This window comes from Aspergillus lentulus (assembly GCF_001445615.1).
Source record: "Aspergillus lentulus DNA, contig: Alt08, strain: IFM 54703, whole genome shotgun sequence".
NCBI classification, from domain to species: domain Eukaryota; kingdom Fungi; phylum Ascomycota; class Eurotiomycetes; order Eurotiales; family Aspergillaceae; genus Aspergillus; species Aspergillus lentulus.
Window position 1 is genome coordinate 4477670 of NW_028322118.1, and position 23630 is coordinate 4501299.

The 23630-nt window shown below is 51.0% G+C and overlaps 11 protein-coding genes across 11 annotated transcripts; 5 read left to right on the top strand and 6 right to left on the bottom strand.

Moving 5' to 3' along the window:
• Positions 1-1449: 1449 nt before the first annotated feature.
• ALT_4644 (CNOT2/3/5 family protein) lies at positions 1450-3443 on the bottom strand (the record flags this gene model as incomplete). Its single annotated transcript, XM_033556755.1, has 3 exons — positions 1450-1510; positions 1571-3117; positions 3189-3443. The coding sequence occupies 3 exons, from the start codon at positions 3441-3443 to the stop codon at positions 1450-1452; spliced, it is 1863 nt and encodes a 620-aa protein (XP_033412646.1).
• A 635-nt stretch (positions 3444-4078) lies between these two features.
• ALT_4645 (D-aminoacyl-tRNA deacylase) lies at positions 4079-4914 on the top strand (the record flags this gene model as incomplete). The annotated part of the gene is made up of 5 exons (XM_033556756.1): positions 4079-4085; positions 4135-4313; positions 4375-4417; positions 4476-4702; positions 4780-4914. The coding sequence occupies 5 exons, from the start codon at positions 4079-4081 to the stop codon at positions 4912-4914; spliced, it is 591 nt and encodes a 196-aa protein (XP_033412647.1).
• A 393-nt stretch (positions 4915-5307) lies between these two features.
• Positions 5308-6678, top strand: ALT_4646 (CYP40/PPID family peptidylprolyl isomerase; the record flags this gene model as incomplete). The annotated part of the gene is made up of 5 exons (XM_033556757.1): positions 5308-5323; positions 5396-5463; positions 5529-5538; positions 5590-5676; positions 5738-6678. 5 exons carry the CDS (start codon positions 5308-5310, stop codon positions 6676-6678), a joined length of 1122 nt encoding a protein of 373 aa, XP_033412648.1.
• A 496-nt stretch (positions 6679-7174) lies between these two features.
• On the bottom strand, positions 7175-9173 carry ALT_4647 (putative MFS transporter; the record flags this gene model as incomplete). Its single annotated transcript, XM_033556758.2, has 7 exons — positions 7175-7420; positions 7497-7755; positions 7822-8288; positions 8344-8499; positions 8558-8920; positions 8972-9057; positions 9113-9173. The coding sequence occupies 7 exons, from the start codon at positions 9171-9173 to the stop codon at positions 7175-7177; spliced, it is 1638 nt and encodes a 545-aa protein (XP_033412649.2).
• Positions 9174-10084: 911 nt separating this feature from the next.
• On the top strand, positions 10085-11484 carry ALT_4648 (NAD(P)/FAD-dependent oxidoreductase; the record flags this gene model as incomplete). Its single annotated transcript, XM_033556759.2, has 2 exons — positions 10085-10277; positions 10337-11484. The coding sequence occupies 2 exons, from the start codon at positions 10085-10087 to the stop codon at positions 11482-11484; spliced, it is 1341 nt and encodes a 446-aa protein (XP_033412650.1).
• Positions 11485-11746: 262 nt separating this feature from the next.
• Positions 11747-13201, bottom strand: ALT_4649 (acetamidase/formamidase family protein; the record flags this gene model as incomplete). The annotated part of the gene is made up of 5 exons (XM_033556760.2): positions 11747-12325; positions 12382-12655; positions 12708-12996; positions 13056-13074; positions 13127-13201. 5 exons carry the CDS (start codon positions 13199-13201, stop codon positions 11747-11749), a joined length of 1236 nt encoding a protein of 411 aa, XP_033412651.1.
• Positions 13202-13786: 585 nt separating this feature from the next.
• On the bottom strand, positions 13787-15191 carry usgS (transmembrane protein UsgS; the record flags this gene model as incomplete). The annotated part of the gene is made up of 5 exons (XM_033556761.1): positions 13787-14155; positions 14205-14598; positions 14648-14820; positions 14883-14989; positions 15134-15191. 5 exons carry the CDS (start codon positions 15189-15191, stop codon positions 13787-13789), a joined length of 1101 nt encoding a protein of 366 aa, XP_033412652.1.
• Positions 15192-15799: 608 nt separating this feature from the next.
• On the top strand, positions 15800-17428 carry ALT_4651 (uncharacterized protein; the record flags this gene model as incomplete). The annotated part of the gene is made up of 1 exon (XM_033556762.2): positions 15800-17428. The coding sequence occupies one exon, from the start codon at positions 15800-15802 to the stop codon at positions 17426-17428; it is 1629 nt and encodes a 542-aa protein (XP_033412653.2).
• A 507-nt stretch (positions 17429-17935) lies between these two features.
• Positions 17936-18434, bottom strand: ALT_4652 (signal recognition particle 14 kDa protein; the record flags this gene model as incomplete). The annotated part of the gene is made up of 2 exons (XM_033556763.2): positions 17936-18328; positions 18408-18434. The coding sequence occupies 2 exons, from the start codon at positions 18432-18434 to the stop codon at positions 17936-17938; spliced, it is 420 nt and encodes a 139-aa protein (XP_033412654.2).
• Positions 18435-18799: 365 nt separating this feature from the next.
• ALT_4653 (MIF4G domain-containing protein) lies at positions 18800-21408 on the top strand (the record flags this gene model as incomplete). Its single annotated transcript, XM_033556764.2, has 2 exons — positions 18800-20141; positions 20192-21408. The coding sequence occupies 2 exons, from the start codon at positions 18800-18802 to the stop codon at positions 21406-21408; spliced, it is 2559 nt and encodes an 852-aa protein (XP_033412655.2).
• Positions 21409-21635: 227 nt separating this feature from the next.
• Positions 21636-23120, bottom strand: ALT_4654 (uncharacterized protein; the record flags this gene model as incomplete). Its single annotated transcript, XM_033556765.2, has 2 exons — positions 21636-23054; positions 23109-23120. 2 exons carry the CDS (start codon positions 23118-23120, stop codon positions 21636-21638), a joined length of 1431 nt encoding a protein of 476 aa, XP_033412656.2.
• Between the last annotated feature and the right edge of the window lie 510 nt (positions 23121-23630).

Here is a 23630-nt window from a genome sequence, read left to right on the forward strand (position 1 = left end):
TCTCGGAGCGAGGTTAGGAAAAGGGTGCCAAAGGGTAAAATCCCCGCAAAGGACGACAGCCTGAGAGGAAGTTACTTACCCGGAGGACGAGAGCGACAGACCAGAGCTAGCAAAAGTACGAATTGTCGAGTCATGTGTTCCTCAGCCTGACCCTCAGGCAACAGTCTTGTCATTTAGCCAATCTACTCTTTAATTCTCTGCTACGATGAGATCACAATCAGAATCAATTCAATTCACTCGGCAGTCGGCACTTTTTTTCGGGGAGAAACAATCTCAACAATCATCATTCTGCTCTACTTTCTAGACTACAGTCTATCTAGTAGTCCACCAAGTGGCCCAAGAACAACTGTTCCTACTCCACAGTCCACCCACAGTAAATCCGCGATTCGACAGCCTTGTGGGCTTGTTCCCGTCCAAGTCCACCATGCAAGGAATCATCCCCCATTCTGTCCAATGACAACAGTCACAGTGCGCCAAGAAAACCGGTTGCAATTGATTGCTTGGCCTCGGATTCGGGGGCTTGGACTTTTGAGACTGAACTTTGACGAAGCCAAAGGGAGATCACAACGCAATCGCACAGCCCCCCGGCTACTTTAGCGTCTGACTTAGCCCATTGCAGACTAGGCGATTGACAAGGCTCCCAGGCGTACACGGGTTACACGGTACATCTGATGCATCGAGCTGCTCCTCAATGATCGTGATGATGCAGGTTCAAAAATCCCGCACCTCTGGTTGCTGTGAGTAGGATGTAAACTATGGCCGTTCTGCACGGGAGAATACGAGAAGTGGTCAAGTGAGGCGGAAAGAGATCTGCGTCAGCCAGTTGTCCTTTTTGACGACTGGGGCAAAGAGGTACTATATTCCCGTCTACTATAGTCAGTCCCCGCTCCTGTGACGCAGGGAACGTTTATCTTGGTTAGAGGAGTTATGATAGAGAACAGCGAGTAAGCTTCACCCCGGTCCTACCAGGGTGTCATCTGCTTGCTTCACAGCCCAGATGAGCTATTGCTTCATCTTAAGCTTTAACAAAAACCAAAAACCTTCTTCGGTGAATCTAGCGTTGGAGCTTTCTTCTCCTCGGCACCTTTGTGTTGTCTCTTACTTTGCTGGATCAGCCACTATAGGAACGGAAAGTAGCCTAAGCAGAACTCCCATGTTCTGCTGTCCCAATCATTTACTCGTTCACTGATGACACCATAGAAGAACTATGAGAAGAAAAAGAAATAGACAAGGAGGGGGAAACCAAGGGCGGGAAATAGATGAAGTAAAATATCACATATTCCCGCTATCACCAGTCAAAACCCAACCAGCCTAATGCGGACACTCAAGACCACCACAAGTATCAAAGATGATGGTGAAGATGAAGATGAACCTGTCAAAAAATCCATGTTCGCCACCTGTCCAGCAGAAAAAGGAAAGCCCGTCCCATATGCACCCAAGATACACTTCTTATAATTCATCCTCCAGATACTTGTAGATAAATTTGAAATCCGCCTTGCGCCGGTTCATCCTGCATCTCGATTAGCTTGTTGCATAGAAAAGAAAAGAGAAGAGAAAGAGAAAGTCTTACCAGGTACTCTCGTAATCGAAGAACCGATATGTACCCTGTTCATAGTCCTCGGTGATGTTCTTCGGCTCCTCATGGCGTTGGAACCAGGTCTGGTACTGTTTATGGAAGCGCCAGCTCTGGTTCTTGAGCGCCTTGGCCGCCAGGTACTGCTGGTAGCTTCCCTGGCGGTAGTAAAACAAGTAGAAAAGCGTATCGGTATCGATCCGTCCCGTGTCATACAGACGAGGATCATCAAATATGGCGAGTGGTTCTTGCGGATAGTAGAGAGGGGTGTTGTAAGGATTCGAGGGTCGGTAATGACGAGGCTTCTCTGCATCGGCAGGCTCCGGGCAAGTCGCCAGTGATGCTGCGAGCAGGCGCTGAACCGACGGTGACGAGCTTGAAGCACCGTTCGCCGCGCGGCTCTTGGTGATCTCAAATGACTGGATCAAATCCTGCAGCCCGGGAGGCAGATGGTAAATCGACTCGTCGCGCTGCTCATCTTCCTTGGCTGTCTCGCCGTTGGCTGTCGCAGGCTGTTCCTTGGCGGCTGCGGCATTCGCCTTATCCATCGCTGGAGTAGAAGGCATCGTATTCGAAGCACTGGCCGCTGCGGGCGTCCCTGCGGCGCTGGGGCTGAGAGCTGGAGTCTTGGACCGACCGTGTCCACCAGGCTCTTCGGTGGCGGTCGCTGCCGCTTTCGATACTGGTTGGACCGAAGACACAACTGGCGATGCTGTGGATGACGCTCTCGAGACTGGTATGGCGGCGGTATAGGCAGGGCTCGTGCCAGGCGGTGGGGGCAGAGGGGCGATACCGACACCGTTTTTGTCGCTCGCAGCTGCGGCAGCCGCTGCTGACGCGTATTTGAGAGTCTCGCCGGGGGGACGAGTCGGAGGAGGGGCGGGTTTCATGCCAGAAGTGGAGTTGGTGGGTGTTGGAGGGTGAAGTGTTGCGAGAACTGGCAAAGGTGACTTCATCTGCGCTGATGGCCGGCGGAGCCCACTAGCGTCAGCTTTAGACGATTTCGCCTTCACTTCCGGCTCGTCCTCCTGGATCGATTGTGTGTCCTGCGACGAAACGCGATCGTTGTCCCCAACCATTCCAAACTGCGCCTCGGTATCTTCGCCCAAATTGAGATCGTCATAGAGCGTCTCGTCTTCTCCGCAGTAATCGACGTTGTGTCCATCATCCACGTAGTACTTGATACTCTCCTTCAGATCCACCACCTGGCTGGTTTCGACCGCGCCGTTCTGAAGCGCTCGTAGCAGTAACTCAAGTTTGTTGACGTGCCACTTATGTCGCTCCAGTATCCGCGACAGGTCCGATAAACGATTTGTCTTGGTGATATCCTTCTTGCCCTTCTTCATCTGCACGTGGAGGGTCTCCTCTTCGGCCTCCATCGCCTCGATCTTCAGTTGAAGTTCGTCCACGCAGGTCGATAAGAAGTCGCACGCTTCGAGTTTTTCTTTCTCTTTGGGATCGAGTCGCGACGCAGCGGAAAGGCCTTCTTTGGAATATGCCTTGGTCTTCATTTCCTTTTCCACGGCTTTGAACTGCTCCATACACTGCAACCTCTGTTAGCTTTCTCCCATGTCCCGGAAAGGCGGTGTCAGTCGGTTTGGAATCGTTAGCCCACAGTTTCGATTGCTCTGCGCTGCTCGAGCAGCGGTCCTTTGTCTTTGACCTCATTACCGGAAGCCCATGACTTGATCTGATCGCGAAATCGCTGCAGCTTCTTGATCTCTCGTTTCAGGTTCTCCTCCAGCTTATCTCGCTGGGTAGGATTCGTTGCTGAGCGGATCTTCTCATAGATGCCTTCAAATGATTGTATGCCTTCCGCGACCTTCTTGAAGGTCTTGTCGATCTCTTGCTGTGTTTTGCGGGACGTCATGGCTGCTGTTCACATGAACAGATCGCCCTGGGGAGAAACGGAATTCTCGGAGATTTAGGGGGATATGGAAAGGTGATCGGCGGATTGAAAGCTGCGGTTCCAGTTGGGAAGGAGGAGAAGGGCGTTGGGCGACAATGCGAAAGTAGACGCGCTGGGAGATGATGCCAGAAAAGGCTGGGAATGTTTAATGAATCTCCTGGTGCTTTGTCGGAGTTGTCAAGACCTGGTGAAGGCGGTGAGTTTGGCGGGCAACAAGCAATGTGCGGGAGGGTTATCGAAGGCGGAGGCGGCGAAACCACTGTTATCACCATCTGCTTACTCTACGTGAATGCGCCTACCCTAATTCTTTTATGGGTTGAATATTCTAGTGCTCTGTATCAAAGGAATTTTGATCAGAGCTTGGTCCCAGGAACTGATGATACCTCTGTTGTGACTTTTGAATAAGGTATGTCAGCTCCGTTCCCGGCTATTACCCGATGCGTCTCTATTTTGATGAATAGCTTGTGCAGCCTCATAGAGGGCATATTTTCGCTTTGAGAATAAAGTCTGACATTCGTCTAGTCTAGTTACTATTTCTATACAATAAAACCTTCTCTTCAGCAATTTCGAGCGAATACTCCGCGAGATACTCCGACATGAAAGGTGCGCCTTGCTCTCTCCGCTAAGTCCCTCCCCGCTAACTCATGGGTAGCGGTCATCCAAAGAGTGAAATCTGCGTCGGTCACGGTAGACGAGAAACTTGTCTCGTCAATCGGTCGCGGCTTGCTTGTTCTTGCTGGCGTAGGCAAGGAGGATACCGAAAAGGACGCAGACACTCTCATTCAGCGGATATTGAAGGCAAAGTTATGGCCTGCCGAAGAAGGCGGCCAAGTGAGTGGCCTATACTCCGGGACAGGGCGTACCAGGAGCTAACTAGGGTTTTGTTATTCAGTGGAAAAGGAACGTGCAGGACATTGATGGAGAGGTGCTCTGTGGTGGGTTTGGTTTGGCCCGCTAGGATCTTCGAATGCAGCCTTTTAACACTTGGCACAGTATCACAATTTACGCTCTACTGTCAATTGAAGAAAGGCAGCAAACCGGACTTCCACGATGCAGCCGACGCGGAGACAGCACGGAAACTATACGATTACTTCTTCCGCCGGCTGGGCGAAGCGTACAAACCCGAGCGGGTCAAGAACGGTGTCTTCCAGGCCATGATGGACGTCGAACTGAAGAATGATGGGCCGGTGGGTGTAGATTACCGCAGTGAGGATGCGGCGGTTAGCTTTTGCTCCTCCTCGTACCTCGTCTCCGATTGAGAAGGTCAAGCCGTGCTGACGATGAGCGTCAACCTTAGGTCACAATCGAGATCAACACCAAACTGGCGAAGGAGAAAAAACCCGCAGAGGGACAGAATAAGCCGCAGGGCGAACGGAAAGATGGAGAGACGCAAACCATTGAGTTTGAACTACCAGCATCACTGCTGGAATAATGACCTAACATACTGTATGCTGCAAAGGTGTTTGGTTGCTTGGGTTTGGCTGTAAATATTAGATAGATTCACAAAATGCACATAATATAAGGATTCGGGCTAGTTCCTTTCCAGAATCAACCTCAACGGACTTCCATGCATCTAAAATTGGAAGAAGTTGTCTTATATTGTTTAGTTACCGCCCGCAGACTGAATGAGTGCGGAGTCGATGGAAGCTTCTTGAAGCATCGCAAAAAGGGCTGCTCCAGCCCACTTTTGTCCGTCAATTCCTCAGCTTCTCCTCATTAACTCCTGTCACTTTCTGACACAACACTTTCACTCTGCCACTGTTTGTATTTCCTAGTCATCTTTCGGCACATTCATTCATTATTGCACTACTTCTAGCTCGCAATCATGGCTGAGACCCAGCGTACGTACTGCCCCGTCTAGTGTGGGGTTTTGGACCTCGGGATGAGGGGTTACTGATTTGGTGAGATCACAGGTCGTCCTCGTGTCTACTTCGACATTCAGATTGGCAGCCAGAAGGCTGGCCGTGTTGCGCTTGAATTGGTGCGGTTACCAGTCTGCTTTCGTCAATTGGGCCGCTCAACTAATGTTTGACCGTGTAATCGCAGTTCAACGATGGTACGAAACGTGTTTCCAGTTTTTGTCGTTGAGATACTAACCGTTCCCCAGTCGTTCCCAAGACCGCAGAGAACTTTCGCGCCCTTTGTACAGGCGAGAAGGGCACGGGAAAGCAAGGGAAACCACTGAGCTACAAGGGTACGGCCTTCATCCTGTCTCTTCACGCGCGATTCAGAGTCTTACGATTGCGCGCGCTTAGGATCCATTTTCCACCGTGTGATCAAGCAGTTTATGATCCAGGGTGGTGACTTCACCAACTTCAATGGAACCGGTGGTGAATCCATCTACGGCGAGAAATTCCCCGACGAGAACTTCGAGCTCAAGCACGACAGACCTTTCCTCCTCTCGATGGCCAACTCTGGTCCTGGCACCAATGGCAGCCAGTTTTTCATCACCACTGTCCCAACTCCCCACCTGGACGGCAAGCACGTGGTCTTCGGTGAGGTGATTAACGGAAAGAGTATTGTTCGCAAGATCGAGAATATGCCTACCCAAGCCGACAAGCCTACCACCGACGTGACCATCGTTGACTGCGGTGAGCTCTCTGGCGAGGACTACGAGAACGCCACGAAGCAGGTTGCCGATGCCACCGGAGACCCCTACGAGGACTACCCCGATGATCACCAGGGCGAGGAGCTCAACGCTCAGGTCTGCTTCAAGATCGCTTCCGAGCTGAAGAACTTTGGCAACACTGCTTTCAAGAGCGGCGACCTTGCCCTAGGCCTTGACAAGTACCAGAAGGGCCTGCGCTACCTGAACGAATTCCCTGATCCCGATGAGAACGATCCCAAGGACCTCGAGCCTCAGATGAAATCTCTTCGCTTCACTCTTCACTCCAACTCGTCCCTGCTCGCGAACAAGCTTGGTCAATACAAGAATGCCCAGAACTGGGCTACCTACGCCCTTGAAGTCGCCGACGCCGCCAACGCCAAGGAAGCAGATAAAGCCAAGGCCTACTATCGCCGCGCTGTCGCCTACAGTGGCCTGAAGGAGGAAGATGAGGCTCTGAAGGATCTCCAGGAAGCTTTGAAGCTGGCCCCCGGTGACGCTGGCATTCTCAACGAGATCGCCAAGGTCAAGAAGGCGATCAAAGACCGTGAAGCTAAGGAAAAGGCCGCTGCTCGGAAGTTCTTCTCATAGAGCATCGGCGTCATGGTTCATCGGTCAATGACTCATGATTTTATGTAATTCTCTTTCCTTTCAGTCGCGCACAAAAGCAGCGATGCTCATTGCATTTCCTTGCGGTTCCTCAGGAGCTGATGGGGGTTTCTCGGCCAATGCTCTACCGGCTCTGAAGCATGGTGATTGGCGCATTGTGTTCGTTTTCGCGTGATACGCCCAGCAATTGTTCAACTAGCGTATGAATAAAATAATTCCAACAAGAGGTCGAGTATATCGATCTCTGAAGCGAATCGCAAATTGAATCTTGTTAGATGTAGATTACCATTGACTAACTGTCCTGCAAGGCGACATGCGACTTGCGGCCGGAGTATGAGATTCCGACAATCATATACAGATTGCCTGTGGTTCAAAAGATACATTCAGGAAGTGAGGAATACGATTACACATTCTCTCGATACCGAACTAATATCTCTTAACCGATCTGCAAACGCAGACAACCAGAGCATTTAAATATCTACGAAACCGAGCGTCCAGTCTCAGCAAGGAATTGCTCATAACGATTCTTACACCTCCGTCTCCAGCTTTTCCCCCAGATCAACATAGGCCCAGCCATAAGCATGGACAAGAGCACCCAGATGCCAAAGAATGTAAGCGTCCAGCCGTAATTCGTTGCGTCGATGAAATGCTGCACCGAGAAGGAAATGGCGAAGTTGATGCAGGAGGAACAAATGGCGAGGACGATGACGAGTTCTCCGGAAATCTGAGCTTGTCAGACGATGTTTGTCTCACTTTGGGGAATAAGGTGGTTTGGGAAGCTGTTGAAGGGGGATACCTACCCGGTCGAAGCACTCCATTGCATATGCGGTCGCGATACTCGTTGCGGAGACTTGCTGTGCGATCATGCAGCAGAGACCGACGGCGATCGAGATCCAGTGGTCACCGGCTGTGGCGCCCCAGCCGTAGGTGAAATAGCCGATAGCGGCGAGGATGACTGGGAGGATATAGGCCCAGAGACGCATCTCGGGCTCTTTGTAGCCTTTGTTCCGACGGGCTAGGAAGAGCACGATCCAGTCTGAGAAGGAGCCGATGCCCATGCTGGTTCACTGTTAGATTGGGACGGTCAAGACTCTCTCGTTGGAACGAGATTCTTAGTATGCTTACCCGATGAAGTTACCGACGAGAGCAGCTAGGAATAGTAGGCCTACCGACCCTGCACTCCAGTTGTATGGTGGCTCCGTCATGATCTCCGAGATGGTGTTGAAAGAGATGATGCCGGCTGTACAGCCAAACGCGAATTGAATGCCGGCCAGCACGATATTTGGAAACGCAAAGAGGTAGAACGGGCGACGGAAATACTGGTACCAAGTCGTCTGGTCATCTTCGAGGTAGTGGATCAGGGCGACTTTCTGGCGATAGGTCCGAGTGGGAATGTCGACTTCACCTGCGCCATGGCTTACAGCGACAGATGTAGAGGGTTCGAGCTTCTGATCCTTTTCAGGGGTCACTTGTGCGTCATCCTGTGTAGTGCAAGTCTCAGTCTTCGCAGCTGAAGGGCCACTGTTCCCGAACCGGTATCTCGGGAACATGGTATCATCGAACGTGAAGATGAATAGTAAGATCAAGATGCCCTGATGGAAGTCAGCTCCTGTATCCTGGGTCAAGGTCAGGAGAGTCGAGGCTCACGCATGCAATCGCAACAATAGGCTGGCTCCATCTCCAGCCGATACCATCGGTGATGTAGCCTCCCAGAATCAGGCCCAGGATAGAGCCCAGCTGCTGGAAGAAAATGTAGATGGCCACCATTCTTCCGCGCTCGTGTGAAAAGAAAAGATCAAAGATCTGGGGCGGATCGTCAGCAAAAGAAAAGGACCACAATCAATAAGGAGTTAATGCAGACCGTTAATTGAATAAGAGCTTGATATGCGGCCGTTCCGATGCCACCAATAGCAAGCATAGCGTAGTATTGGGCTGTGCCTTCGAAGAACGCACCCCAAATACCGCTGCCGAGAACGAAGAGCAAACTCAGAATGTAAACAATCTTTCGTCCAAGCTTCATTGCCGTGGGAATCCAGATCACATTGAAGAATCCAAGCAAGAGGTAGTTGAGGGCAGAACCCCCGTTCATGTTCTCCAGGGTAACTCCAGTCTCCTTGGCTATGGTTGTCCATGCTGCACCCCAATTGTTTTCGCCAAAGGAGTTAACGCATGCATAGGCTGAGATAAGAAATAGAGACCAGTATTTTTTGCTTCTAGACCAATTCTAGCCAAGGAATCAGTATCAGACGTAGAGTCGCCATACAACTCAACTCACCAGAGGATCAGCAGGGGAGGATGAAGGCTGCGGAATCAGAAGGATATCCTGCCCTGCATGGGCAGCACCAGTTAAAGATGCGGATGCTATACAAAGATTAGTCGATCGCCATGTATCTTTTCAAAGGATGAGATTTATCACCATCAACCAGGTATACAGTTCCTGGGACATCGGTGTACACATCATCCGAACGAGCCATCATGTGTCAAATTGATATTCAAGAGAGAATTGCTTCCACTATCGAGTATCACAGGAAATCACGCCGCTTAAATACCTTCACAGGCATGGTAGACTCGTGATAGAGTTACAATAACTCTCCTTGGGCCGAGGGGTTCAGCATGTAGCTTTCCAATGACAATCTCGTTCTAACAGATGGTGATCCCGAAGACCTTCGATACCACCCCATACCCCTCACGGTAGCCCTGAAAAGGTACGCCATTCGATAGCAGGCAGCCAGGCGACATTGCCTCTGAGACAGCGTTGATGCAATGAGATAAGCGCGCAGTGGGTCATGATGCGTTGACCTCGCGAGAGGGGAAGATACGATAAGTGACCGAAACGAGGAAGCTCCAAACGACAATCAGATAGGAAGCTCCAATGAAAAGCAGCATATCAGACAGAACGATGAGGAGATTCGCGCGATTTCATTGTCTTGTCCGTGTACAAGCAACAGGGGTTATCAATTCGGCGAGCTCGACCAATGCCTTCATCTCAAGGTTGGTCAGGCGATAGGCCAGATCAAGCATATCGACCAAGGCTCTTTATCCATCATTACGGGTCTGATTAAAGATGCGGAGACACGACGATCTTGGACGATTTCCCCAGACTTTCTGGATGTGTCCAAGCGACAAGGAAGGTCCAGCCGGTGCAGCTTCAAGAAATCCCGAGGCGGGGCAAAACCAGCCGAACGACAAGACGGTCTCTGTCAGTAGCGTCATTCTTGAGGCAGACAGCTCGGAATGATCCGACACTGAGATTTGAATTGATATGGCATGATAGAGTGCCCCATTTCTGTCATTGAAATACAACTTCACTCCCAGTCGCAGATGAATCTCGTTGACGCACCGTACCTCCCATCCGTCTTGCTAGTGTACGCTGCCTCAAACTGGTACAATGGCGCCTTCAAACTTGACCACTGAATCTTCCATTGTCATTATTGGAGCAGGCACATGGGGCTGCTCAACTGCTCTACATCTCGCTCGTCGAGGCTACAAAGATGTCACAGTTCTCGACCCTCATCCAGTTCCTTCGCCCATCGCAGCAGGCAATGACATCAATAAAATTATGGAGCACAACGAGCTCAAGGGTACGACTAAAGTTTTTTGAGATATGAAGAGGATGCCCCGTTTTCTAACAGTTAGACAGATGGCTCATCCGACCCCCGAAGCGCAGCCTTTTCGGCATTTACGCGGACTGCTCTAAAAGCCTGGAAAACTGATCCCGTTTTCCAGCCTTACTTTCACGAAACTGGATTTATCATATCGGGGCACGCACCTGCTCTGATTGACCATATACGAGAGGACGACGTTGAACCGTCGGAAACAGAATTCGTCAAGCTGGAGACAGCCGAGGACTTCCGCCGGACCATGCCGCCAGGCGTACTGACAGGCGACTTCCCTGGCTGGAAAGGCTGGTGGCACAAGTCTGGCGCTGGGTGGATTCACGCCAAAAAGGCCATGATCTCTGCTTTCAACGAGGCTAAACGCTTTGGAGTTAAATTCATCACTAGCTCTCCGGAAGGAGATGTCATATCATTAGTGTACGAGGACGGTGATGTTGTTGGAGCCAGAACTGCCGATGGTCGCGTACACAGAGCCCATCACACCATTCTTTCGGCAGGTGCTGGCAGTGACAGTCTCCTAGACTTCAAGAAGCAGCTTCGGCCTACCGCATGGACTCTCTGTCATATTCAGATGGATCCGGAGGAGGTCAAGCAATACCGGAACCTTCCCGTACTGTTCAATATCGCCAAAGGTTTCTTCATGGAGCCTGACGAAGATAAACACGAGCTCAAGATTTGTGACGAACATCCAGGGTACTGCAACTTTCTCTCTGATCCAGACAGGCCTGGTCAGGAGAAGAGTGTCCCCTTCGCGAAGCATCAGATCCCGCTCGAGGCCGAAGCCCGCGCACGAGACTTTCTCCATGATACAATGCCGCATCTGGCTGACCGGCCACTGTCTTTCGCGCGCATTTGCTGGGACGCTGATACGCCAGACCGCGCTTTCTTGATCGACAGGCATCCAGAACATCCCTCGCTGGTAGTCGCTGTTGGAGGCTCTGGGAATGGCGCCATGCAAATGCCTACAATCGGCGGCTTTATCGCGGATGCTCTAGAGAGTAAACTACAGAAGGAGGTGAAGGACGTCGTTCGATGGAGGCCGGAGACGGCTGTCAATCGAGACTGGAGAGCGACTCAGAATCGCTTTGGCGGGCCTGACAGGATCATGGATTTTCAGCAACTCGGAGAGGATCAGTGGACCAAGATTGGAGAGAGCAGAGTTCGGTTATAGACCTTGCGGCGTGTTCGCCGCATTGAAAGCTAGCATATTTCGAAAGAAGCTTTGTATAGACAACGTGTTTGAAGTTAGCCACCGTGCTTTGGAAGTTGAGGAGGGAATCACCCTTCCGCTCAATGGGCTCGAGGAGAAAGAAGAGACCGACGAGAATATATTGCGTAAATCTCGTTCTGTAAGGCACAGGCAGATGCAACAAGAAAGGAAACATGGCAAATCACACTAATGTAAAGGATACCTAGTATGTAGCAGAACATAGTCACTTGCTGGCAAAGGCACAACTTCCCATATCCATCTTGACCACCTCTGCCTCAGGCCGGATATCAAAATCGAAAACGTCCATCGGCACCCCCAACGTCGTGCACGCATTAGGAATATCCACAAGTCCCGCAATATGTCCCTGAACAGGGGCACAGCTCAACAGCAGATAGATCTGATAATCATTGTACCCATAGCGGCGAAGATACTCAATGACCCGCAGACAAGTCTGTCGATACGCAACCGTCGCATCCAGATAATGCTGCTTGCCGTGCTCGTCGACGGAGAACCCTTCGAACGTCAGATACCGGCCGGGCCCGAACTGGGGTTCGACAGGGCCTGGGTGGAAGATGGGAGACTTCATCCCCATCTTCGCCATCCCTTCTTTGATCACTGTGAACTTGAGCGTTATGACGCCCGCCATCTCGATGGCGCCGCAGAATGAGATTTCCCCGTCGCCTTGCGAGAAGTGGAGGTCGCCAACGGAGAATTTGGCACCCAGGACGTGCACGGGGAGGTAGACTTTGGAGCCGCGGGAGAGATTCTTGATGTCGCAGTTTCCTCCGTGTTCGGGACGGCCCTAGTCAAGTCTCTTAGGTTATGTTCATAAGGTCCGGGAGGAGGGTGTATACGCACGGGGATGGTCCTTGCGCCTTCTCTGCCAATCTTGGCTTTGAGGTCCTCGTCCGCACTGCCGGCATGGACATTCTTCGGTTCGGGGGGCTTTGCGACATCGCGGCCCCTGGTGTTTGTGGCGATCAGTTCGCCTTCGCGACGGTTCCACTCGGCGAGGACCTCGGCTGAGGGAGCGCAACCCAGAATACCTGGGTGGATGAGGCCTGCAAACCGCACGTGGGGGATGTGGCGCGAAGAACAGAAGATTCCCTCAAAGTCCCAGATTGCTTTGGCGCTATTGGGTAGAGAAGTCAGTTATGTGCAGTGTAACGGGAAGACAAGCGTACGGTTCAGGATAGAGCTCATCCAGGAACCCTCCACCATTATGGGGACTGAAGATTCCCGTGAAGCCCCAGGGCCGGTCTTCGAACGGCTGGACGTCTTGGATTTCAACAAGCAGAACATCTCCCGGTTCAGCCGTCTCAATCTCAAATGGACCGGAGAGATAGTGGATTTGCGTTAGGTCAACGTTCTTGATATCATCGGCAGAATCATTGTTCTTGATCTGGCCACCGGTCCAGTCGAGACATTCGATCTTGACCACTTCGTTGTTGGCGATCTTGCCATAGGCAGGCACTGGAAGAATGCTCCTATTAAGGGGAGTACTTTGACGATGTCACTGTCAGCAGACGTACCATCTGGATGCCACCGATTCTAGCGATGTGTCAGTATTGTGAACATTCAGTGCCCTCTGAAAAGCACATACGTGTAAGCCCGGTTGTTCCCAAGCAGGCTTATCGAGATCAACTGTGAGAGCGGTACGAAGTCCTTTGACGCCCATTTTGAGGTCACTTAGCCGTTCCTATAGGCAATATACCGAGAAAGGGTAGGATTATGGTTGGAGGGCACGCGTAGTCTACCAACCGCAGAAGGTCGATAGGATCGCACAGGAACAACACGTCCTTTTGAATCTTCTCGTCAGCTTCCGGTACGGAGGAAACTGTCCTGTGAACCTACCCTTTCATCCGATATCAAGCATACCCCGCAGGCGGGGAGAACAGGATCAGATGCTACTCCAATTTGCAGATGTTACTCCAATTCTACTGAGCACATTACGCGATGTCTACCTATCAGCAATGCATTCTTATCACTGTCTCTCGCTTATCAGCGGGCCTCCGCAGAGTAACAGCAAATCATATCCAACCAAGAAAGGCATCGTTCTGAATTAGATGATAAACATGGCACGAGAAGCCTTCGGTGTGATAGATATGGTAGGTGCGGGATCCTACATACGACAGGGGATCTACCCTTCACCCTCAGGTTATTGGCCCTCGGTGTCCGCCGCTATGCTCGAGTACGATCCACTGATCCAACTGTTGTGCTTTCTGCTGCATTGAAACCTTGCCGGTCTATAAGCCTGGGCTTTTCAAGAGAACTTCCGTCCCGGACTTTGGGGTATTTTTGCCTCCTGCCCTTCCCCCTCGTTCTGTACAGGGAGATTCAGTTTGTCCAGGTTATCCAATGACAGCCGCAGGAAGTCGTGCTTGTTCTTCCAGGTGACTTGGCTCTCAGCGAAACCTTCACTTTCCGCGGGACTTGGTGGGGGATCTGTGATCTTTGTGATCAAGTATGCAGTCGATGCTTGTGCAACGCCGTACATCAGCACTCCGATGTAGGGTGCCTTGAGGACCACAGTGAAGGCGAAGGCAAAACCGAACAGAACACCTTGACGGTCCATAAACCAGCGGCGTTTCTGTTCTGGTGTGAAGTGGATCCGGCAAAAGTACGGTTCAAGCTGTACGCAATGTCAGATATGAAGAGAGACTGACGCTACCGCAACTCACCAGTTCACGCATTAGACTGCGAGATGCAAAGTACGTATGCAAGAACCTGACAATGAATCTCTTTGGGAGAACCAGGCCTGTCCCGAATATTACCGCGGCAGGAGTTGTCCCCACGCTGCTCTGGAACGTATAGAAGGAGGCTGCAGGCATGACGAATCTTCCCACAACAGGAAGAAGCGAGATCATGTAGAGCCCCAATAGAGTCCCGAACTTGCGCCCATATCGCCGTAGAAACAGAATCATTGCCTCTGGAATCGGCTTTGAGACACCAGTAGCTCCTTTGGTTGAGTACATCGCCAGGTGCGGGTAGTACATAGCACGAAGGCTCTTCGGGTCGTCAGCTTTGTGCTTCTGAACGTAGGTTGAGTCAACCCATTTCAAAGACTCCATAAAGCTAAGCAATTAGCGAGCACCTTTTAAAATGGGGCGTGTAACGGGCTTACATCTCATCCAAAGTTGGCGTAACGTATCGCATTAAAGTCATGAGTAAGAATGGCACCTGAAGGACAGAGTTGTTGAGGAAGTTCAGGCCATTCATGATGGACTCATCCCATGAGCTACGATCAAGATCGGAGAACCATGATGCAATCCAGACGAGAAGCTTGACACCGATGATCTAGTCAAAGAAATTCTTAGCAGCTGACGACCCAGGTAAACAAAGTGTCAATAATAACGCACCGGAATTTGAATAATCAGGTGGATGATCACTCCAACAGCTATTGCCAGAGCGGCCTGCCGAAAATGGTCATACTTGAAAAGCTCCGGATTTCGCAGAGCTCGAACAGCTTTCAGGAAATGTTAGCATCGGACTAAGCTCACGAGAGCATGCACAGGGCCTCTTTGGTTAACTATCCAAAGTTTCTCGGGACCACTAGACCAACCAAAAAGGGATTGACTACAAGTGACAAAAAGGCTTGGGTTCAACTTACTTCCGACGACTGTGAGCTGGAAACCGCGGATGACGGCATTAGGCTCGAAATTGGACATGATGGACGTTCAGTGAACCAGCAAGCCGGGTTACTTTCATGAGAGAAAGATAAAAGAGACAGTAGGTTCCCTGCCAGCGACAATTTGTCCTTTAAATAGAAGTAGTCCGCATAGTTATGCTAGCATCAGTCTGGCAATAAAGCTGACACAGGCAGCCAAATAGATAACTAACTAGTTAATGCAGGAAACAGTGAACAAATGCGTCATCGGATTGGTGATTGGCCAGATAGACGCCGGCCGCAAATTCATTACTAAGGCGACCTGAGGCGCGCGGACCCACCTGTTCATGTGCCTACTGATGCCTCAGGCGACATTATTCCCCGCCTGCCGAAGTAAATCACGAGGGAGAAACGATAATGCTCCGTAGTGATAGTAACCGGTAACCATCATCAACAGCCGATCTCGATGATCATGATAATTTCCGTCTGACGGGAGATAACTTAATCGTCGTTCGTTCCTTGGGTCCATCCTTCTTTCACTCTCCTTGATTACATGGTCATTCATTGTCTTTCCCTACACCATACCTCTCTATTCAGCTTTGTAATTCACCCCCCTGCTACTGCTTTTTCAATGTAACCCTTTTATCGGTCGTTTCTTCTGCTATCAATATGCCCGAGTCCTCGGATGTACTCCCCACTCATATTCAGTCTATCCGTCGATCTGCTACTCTGCCTACCAGACTACATCTCCGGAAGCAGCCCAGCTCCGAGTTTTTACGCACTACAGCCTCCGAAAATGACCTTTTCTTCCACCCGTCTGCGAAGATAGTGCATTTCTCCCCCCGAGCCCTTGCGCCTATACCCTCGAGTACCGCTCCCGCCGATTTCGATTATCCTGTTGATACCATCGAAACTCTTCCATGGCGATCGGCCACTGAGCGAACAGTTGCCTGTGCGCCTCTGAGGCTTGAGAAGGTGCATGGCCTTACTGTCTTTCTGAAGTGTGGGAGCGTCGTTCATGCAATACTCAAAAACTCCCAGTGTTGGTGTGTGGATGGAGAGTCAACGTTTGTTCTGCGCATACGGCCTCTCACATACTATCGCATCGAACTTTCGAATGAGACTGAGGAAGATAAGAAACTTGTAGCGGCTATGAAAGAGGCGCTATCTAAAGTTTTGCGATATGAAGTAACGCCATGCCCCTTCAAAAGAGGTTTTACTGTTGAGTTACCCGAAGAAGCGAAAGCTCCGAGGAGGAAGCGGGCCTGGCGCCCAAAGGGGCGAAGAGAAAGTGCCCCCGTTCGATCAATGTCGGTATTGGAAAACGCATCCGCGGCGGAAGACTTGACTTTGCTTAATACAAGCGCTGGGGAAGATACGGATGGAAATACAACCGACGATAGCGGCTTCACCACGAAAGACAGTAATAGCACAATTCTGGAGACGGTTCCTGATGATGAGGAGGCGCCGTCTTCAGCCACCGTTCCCGGTGTGCTGCCACTTTCCACAAGCTCCGTGGCGGAAACACAACAGAGCTTCGAAACCTTGCTGGCAAGGTTCGAAGAGGCCTCCGACCTGCAGGTTGGTCCTGACATGTCCTACTCCTCAAGTTTCGAGTCATTCCACTCGATCGAAATCCCACCTTCCCCAGCCGCTGAGATCCATTCCCCATTGACAACCGCATCACCGTTGTCAGTCGCTTGCCCGGACAAATTCCCAGATCAACAGGAATGTTTGGCGGAAGACATGGCATTTCACCTGCCGGATTCATCCGAGAAGAAATCCTTTTCAGCAGCAGAGCGCGGCAATCGCACGGCCTCTCAGGCTGAAACTTTACCAATGGACCAGTCCTCGGGATCGAGTTCCACGTCGTTCCTGGACATCCCCTCGAGCGCTGAGACCGACCTTGCAAGAAACCTGAGCGACATGAGCATTGAATTTCGCCGGCGCTCCAAAGCGTCGCGAGAACGAGAGATATCGCCTATGCCACCACCGTCCATTCTGGTCAGTAGTAGTCCACCGGAAAAGCAAGATGCGGCCTCCATCATCCAGAAGACTGCGACCCTTGTCCTCGTGCCTCCAGTGCAATTGTTCATATTGTTGATTCACATTGCGGCGAGAATTGTTCTAGGCCCAGCTCTTAACTCAGCGATGGGCGATTTCAGCCGAAAACTGGAATATCATGCCGCCAATTCTCAAGAAGCCGTGGATGACTATGATATCCCTATTGCGCCCGACCGTCGAACAGCAACAGGATCGGATGTCGCGAAGAAACTCGATCCCTGGGATCTGGACTAACTATGTCATAATCCACCTCCATCGTCTTTCCCTCATATCTATCCTTCTCTTGCCTATTTTTTTTCAGTACTGTGTTTTAATGCCGTTCATTTCTCATTCAGACGCCTTCCGCTTGGGCGCACTGCATTCTTGTTCTCTAATGACTTCACTTGTATGATCTTTCCTTGCTGTTTCCTGTCTGTACCTGGGCGATCGTAAGACTCTTGGGTGGATCAAGTCTCGCATTGGATATGCACTCCCTAATGAAACCTGTACCTTTAGCGTGTATCATCGATTGTCAATATACCCGTTTCCATTGAAATTTGCAGATGAGGCATTGATACTGGACAAGGCAGTCTGGGTTGAGACGGCCAGCAAACCATAGCCATGACAATTACGTACAATTAAGGTACCTTTACATACCACATGCACTGCAACAAGATCTATTGCAAAAGGATATAGAAGAAAGCCAGCATTAACGCCATAAATGCAGAACCCCAACATCAGCCGCATCACAGACAACCAAGATCAAGCCTTGGTAACCTTCGAAGCACCACCCTTCGCTTTAGCCTTTCCTTTTTTCCGATCCCGCTTCTTGAGCCCCGTCATACCCGCCTTGCAAACCTCTGCATACCGCGCAAAGAAAGTCTCGAGATCCTCCTGCGCGACTACAGTCGAAAGCTTGATCTTGGATGTCTTTGCGACCTTCTGGTTCTGGTCTTTGGCTGTCTTGGGATTGGGTGCGTTTGTGTTTCCGTCTGTCGCTCTGATGAGGATGGGAGGTAGGGATGACGAAGAAGAAGCCTCCTCTGATGTGTTGGTGTTGGCGTTGATTGGGAGAAGGGGCTTCTGGGTGAGGAAGACTGAGCCGCGGGCTTTTTGGGAGGTTTTGGAAAGGAGATCGGAGAGGGAAGAGAAGAACTGCGATGAGTTAGTTGCGATTCAATATCAGGATACACAATCCGTATAGGAATGTAAGGCGCAGTTAGTGAATTCCTACCTCTTCGTGACCGAGGTGCTGTGCCATCGTGATTGCGATGTGAGGATGTTTGCTCGGAGATGTGGGAGGTTTTGTGCGAAGCAACAGACGAGGGTACTCAGCAAGCAAGGGAGCTGGCCGTTACAGCGTAGAGTTAAGTATCAGAAACAATTTCAATGAGATTCCAAGTATGTGTATCTCTCTCCAGCCTTCCACTGTCTAACAGCGATCTCGACCTTCGCGCTACGCTGTCATGGTGGGGAGACAAATCTCCGCAACCTAGCCCACACCGCCTTTGGTGAATTCCGCCTCCGCTCCGCAGCTTTTTTTTTTTTGCGACGGCATAAAAATTACCAGCGGACATCTATTTTGCGACAGCGAACCATAATCAAATTACTATATTTGTCGCGGAGATGAGGCGGCCCAGGCCAAAACATAATACTACGTCTTTACCCCGGACGCTTCGCGCCGAACTGGGAATCAAAGATCACTACGGCGAAAAGAAACATAAACGGAACGGACCTGGATCGCGAAAAGACCGACGTCAAACAGAACGGACAGAGAAGAAACGTGGACCTCCTCCGAAATCGAAAGCTCGACAGTATGAGGCCGAGGACGATGATGACGACGAGGATCTTGCAGATTTTGGGAATGACTCAGATCTCGATTCAGATTTAGACGAAGATGTACCCCCGCCAAAGTCAAAATCTGCGAAACCCGAACCGAAGCCCAAATCGATACTTAAGAAGAACCAGAAGGAAGACGAAGAGTCCGAGTCGGAGGATGCCGCAGATACCCCGAGCGTAAAGCCCCGCAAGGTCTCTCAGGCCGTGAAAGACAAGCTTGACGCGGATGCTGCTGAAATTGCGGCGTTGGAGAAAAAGCTGGGGTTGAAGAAGGGGAAGAAGCTGCCAAAGTCATTCGAAGAGGACGGACTGCTCGACCTACTGGGGGACTTGGGCGATGGGTCCGAAGACGAGAGTCGAAAGCGCAAACGAGAGGCCGACGAATGGCTGAAGAACAAGAGAAGGAAGGCGCAAGGTCTTACGCCAGAGGACGATTCGGAGGAGGACGACAGCGAGCTTGGAAGTGATGAGGAGCTTGGAGATTTTGACGACGATGAAGATGACTTTGACGATATGGATGAAGACGAAAATGAAGATGAGGAGGAAGAGAAGCCTGCCGCGAAGAAACGAGAGAATCCATACGTTGCGCCTGTCGCTCCGTCTACCGAGAACAAACCCGGCAAATATATCCCTCCGTCACTGCGAGCAACCTCTTCGTCTGAATCCGAGTCACTTACGAGACTGAGGCGTCAGGCTCAAGGACATTTGAACAAGCTGTCGGAAGCGAATCTTATCTCTATCCTTGGCGAATTCGAGAAGCTCTATCGCGAATACCCTCGACAAAACGTGACTTCAACACTTTTGACGCTACTATTCGGACTTGTATGCGAAGGATCCGCCCTGCAGGATACATTCATCATCCTCCATGCGGGTTTCATCGCTGCGCTCTATAAAGTTATTGGGCCCGACTTTGGAGCCGAGCTTGTTCAGAAGCTGGTTGAGACTTTCGATGCCGCTGGGGACGAGCGTGGCAAGTTCCATGGAAAGGAAATGATCAACTTAATCTCTTTACTCTCACAACTTTATAACTTTCACGTCGTCGGAAGCACCTTGGTGTTCGACTATATCCGGCTGTTCCTGCAAGAGATCAACGAGGAGAGCACGGAGTTACTACTCAAAATTATCAGAAGTACGTTATCAAATCTCCTTTATCTAAGAATATATTACTAAGGGAATTAGATTCCGGGCCACAACTCCGACAAGATGACCCCTCCTCCTTGAAAGACATCGTCCTCCTGATCCAACCTGCTGTAGCAAAGGTCGGCGAAGAGTCGCTGTCAGTCCGGACAAAATTCATGATCGACACCATCACCGATCTCAAGAACAACCGTCTGAAATCGGCCCCTGGCTCAAGTATCACCTCGGAACATATTACCAAGATGCGAAAGATCCTAGGCTCTCTGAACAACTCCCGAGTCCTCCGCGCCTCAGAGCCCATCAGTATCTCACGAGAGGACATCCACAATGCCTCGAAGAAGGGCAAGTGGTGGCTTGTCGGTGCAAGCTGGAAGGAAGATCCTCTTGTGTCCGCTCGTCAGGAGCTAGCCAATCTGCCGCAGGACAACAATGCTGCTGTCCAGGAAGAAGACAGCGAGGGCGAGCCCGACCTGGCTAGCATCGCAAAAGCACACCGCATGAACACGGATATCCGCCGCTCCATCTTTGTCGCCATCATGTCCGCAACAGACTATCAAGATGCACACGTCCGACTGATGAAACTCCGACTGAAACGCGCACAGGAATTCGAAATTCCCCGCGTCCTCACTCACTGCGCCATGGAAGAGGAGGCATACAACCCGTACTACACGCTGATCGCACGGCGGCTCTGCGGTGAAATGGGCCGCCGCATGAAGGTCTCATTCATGTATACCCTGTGGAACGGCTTCAAGCGAATGGGCGAATCAGACGATATGGAAGGCGATGATGAAGATGCTGGGTTCGGCGACGACAGCGACGAGCGCAACCAGCTCTCGATGAAATCCGCCGTGAACCTAGCCAAGATGTACGCCAGTCTCATTGCCGACGGCGCACTGACGCTGAGCGTGCTGAAAACGCTCAACTTCGCCTACCTCCAGCCCAAGACAAAGGCCTTCCTTGAGATCCTCATCATCACTATCATTCAGCAGTCTCAGAAATCCAAACGGGGGAAGAAGAAGGATAAGAAGGCGGAGCAGGATGAGGAAGCCGAGAGGAATGAGAAGCCCCTGATGGAGATCTTCCTGCGCACGCGGGACACGCCGCAAATCGTAAAGGGATTGATCTATTTCATACGAAAGGTGGTCTCGAAAACAGATATTGTGGAGTCTGAGAGAGAGCAGAAGCTGGTTCGGTGGGGATGCAGGGTCGCTTTGGATGCCTTGAAGGTTGTGGCGAATGAAGACGTCAGTCTTGGGTGATTGCGTGCGACACGAGACCCTCTCCGTTGTATATAACCTATTCTCTGTCAGGATTCTTGGCCTACTTTGGCGCATGGTGTCCGGTGGGATAAAGAAAAGCATTGCATGAGTCTATTATGACCAAAAACTGATCATAGAATTGGCCATTTGCGCAAAGAATTGGATTTGGCCGATAGTAACCAAGGGTATCATGAAGACAAGTAAAGCAAAGTATACATGCCACCATCTCAACCCTGGTCGATTAGTTCCCATTCCATCCCGACGAGCCATGTCTCATGATTCTCAGTGTTTGTATCGCACCCACAACTGCTCACAAGCTCCTCGTTCTCTTCCGTTTCTTCCCTCGGCACATTGCTATCTAGATGCGCCTGCTCCAACGCAACCTCCCACACCAGACTCCGAAACACTCCGACCAGATGACCGGCGCGAAGCTCAGGAATTTGAGTCCTTGCACGGGAGGACTGCAAGCTAGCTCGCCTGGGCGGACCAAGAAGGAGGACTTTCCTCGACTGCGAGACTGGGTTTTCTGACTCATCGGGAGGAGTGACTTGTACGCCATGTATATAAGCCACTGGGCCAGAGCTGCTCAGCGCAGACTGACGAACGTGAAGGATGCGAAGAACAAGAAAATATTGGCTTATATCAGGCGGCCCTTGGGTCTGGTGCTCCCTAGAATAATCATTTAGACTCTTCTGTATCTGCTCGCTTTTGGCTCCGGTTTCCAGGATCCAGCTACGGACGTCCGACGCCATGCCGCCTGGTAAGTAGTTTGCAGTACTGGATCGGGGCCGGCCTCGCCGACGAAGAGCATGAGAAGAAGGGGAGAATGGGGTCGGAATCATTGAATCAACGTCCATCCGTGAAGGAGACGGAGAGCGAGGCAGGACAAAGGCTGGCTTCTGTCTTTGGGGCCCAGGAGTCGGTAATTGTGACGAAGATGGTGCCGTCAGTCTTGGGGTGAATTGCGACTGACTGCTCAATGACGGTTGAAACACCTTGAAGCGAGGATGGTCGCGGAATGGTGCTGTACTTGCCGGAGTCGCAGGCCTAGGCGTTTGCTGTGCAGCAGCTACAGTCCTCCGCGAAGCTGCTGTCGGAGTATTCTTCTTTGGAGTACGGAAGGGGATTGGCGACGAAGGCAGATCTGCCATGAGCGCTGAGGTCTCCGGCGAAGAAGTCAGAATCATGTCTGCGTTGTGCCTTGCAGGTTGAGTCATTGATAGTTCTTCATCCAGGGATATACGGCGTCTCTTCCTGCGATCCACTGTAGTCGGCCCGAAAAGCGCATCGAATGCGGCATCAACATCGCCGGCACCCTCCGGCGGAGATGTGTGGTTCGTCTCGCTATCAGATATATCATCAACGGCCTTCCTCAGCCCGGAGTTGAAGATATGAGTCGCATCATCTTCCAAGTCCTCAATTAATTCTCGTCCTCTTTGCTGCGGCGCCACACGCGCCGTGGAGAGAGGAGTTGATCGTGGTGGCTCCTCCGTATCACTAGTGTTGATCTCATCGTTTAGTTTTGCTTTTTTCGGGTCAGTCGGATTCTGAGATAACAAGAAGCGAGGAGTGGATGCAAATTGAGATGCAGCACTAGGTCCAGCAGATGAACCCGGACGCGGTGGGAAGCGGAACGGAGAAGGCGTCTAAGGAACCGTTAGCTGAAGCGACCCTCAATGAGGCATATCGAATCATCTTACTCCTACGGGCATCTAAACGAATGTACGAGCTACAAAGTAGCTTCAAAGATTCTCGGAAATTGCGATATGTTATTGAACGATTTGTGATGCATCACGCCGAGATGATCTCATTCGGTGATGCGCAACGGCCGATACCGATAAGGCTTCAGGCATACATGACACCTGAGGCACCAACTTCAATGTCCTTTTCCCAAGATACTGGTTCTGCTATACTAAACTTTCGCATCTCTCGAGCGTTTACAGAAAATAGTACCACTCAAGGCGGAGTCTCCATCGACTTGTTTGTCTGAAGACAACTACGTCTATGACTGGACAGGGAATGACAGAGTCAGCAGATATAAATCGAAGTATATCACAAACTCTCCACCTCCCACGAGGCGGCGATAATGACATGGAACTCGGCATCAGAGGAGCTCGAGCAAAACAAAGAAAAAGCATGGTGTGAACAGGCAGATAGCTACGCTGCTGCCTGATCGTCTGAATATGTTTCCAACTCTACTGTCAATTCCTCCTTGGCACCCC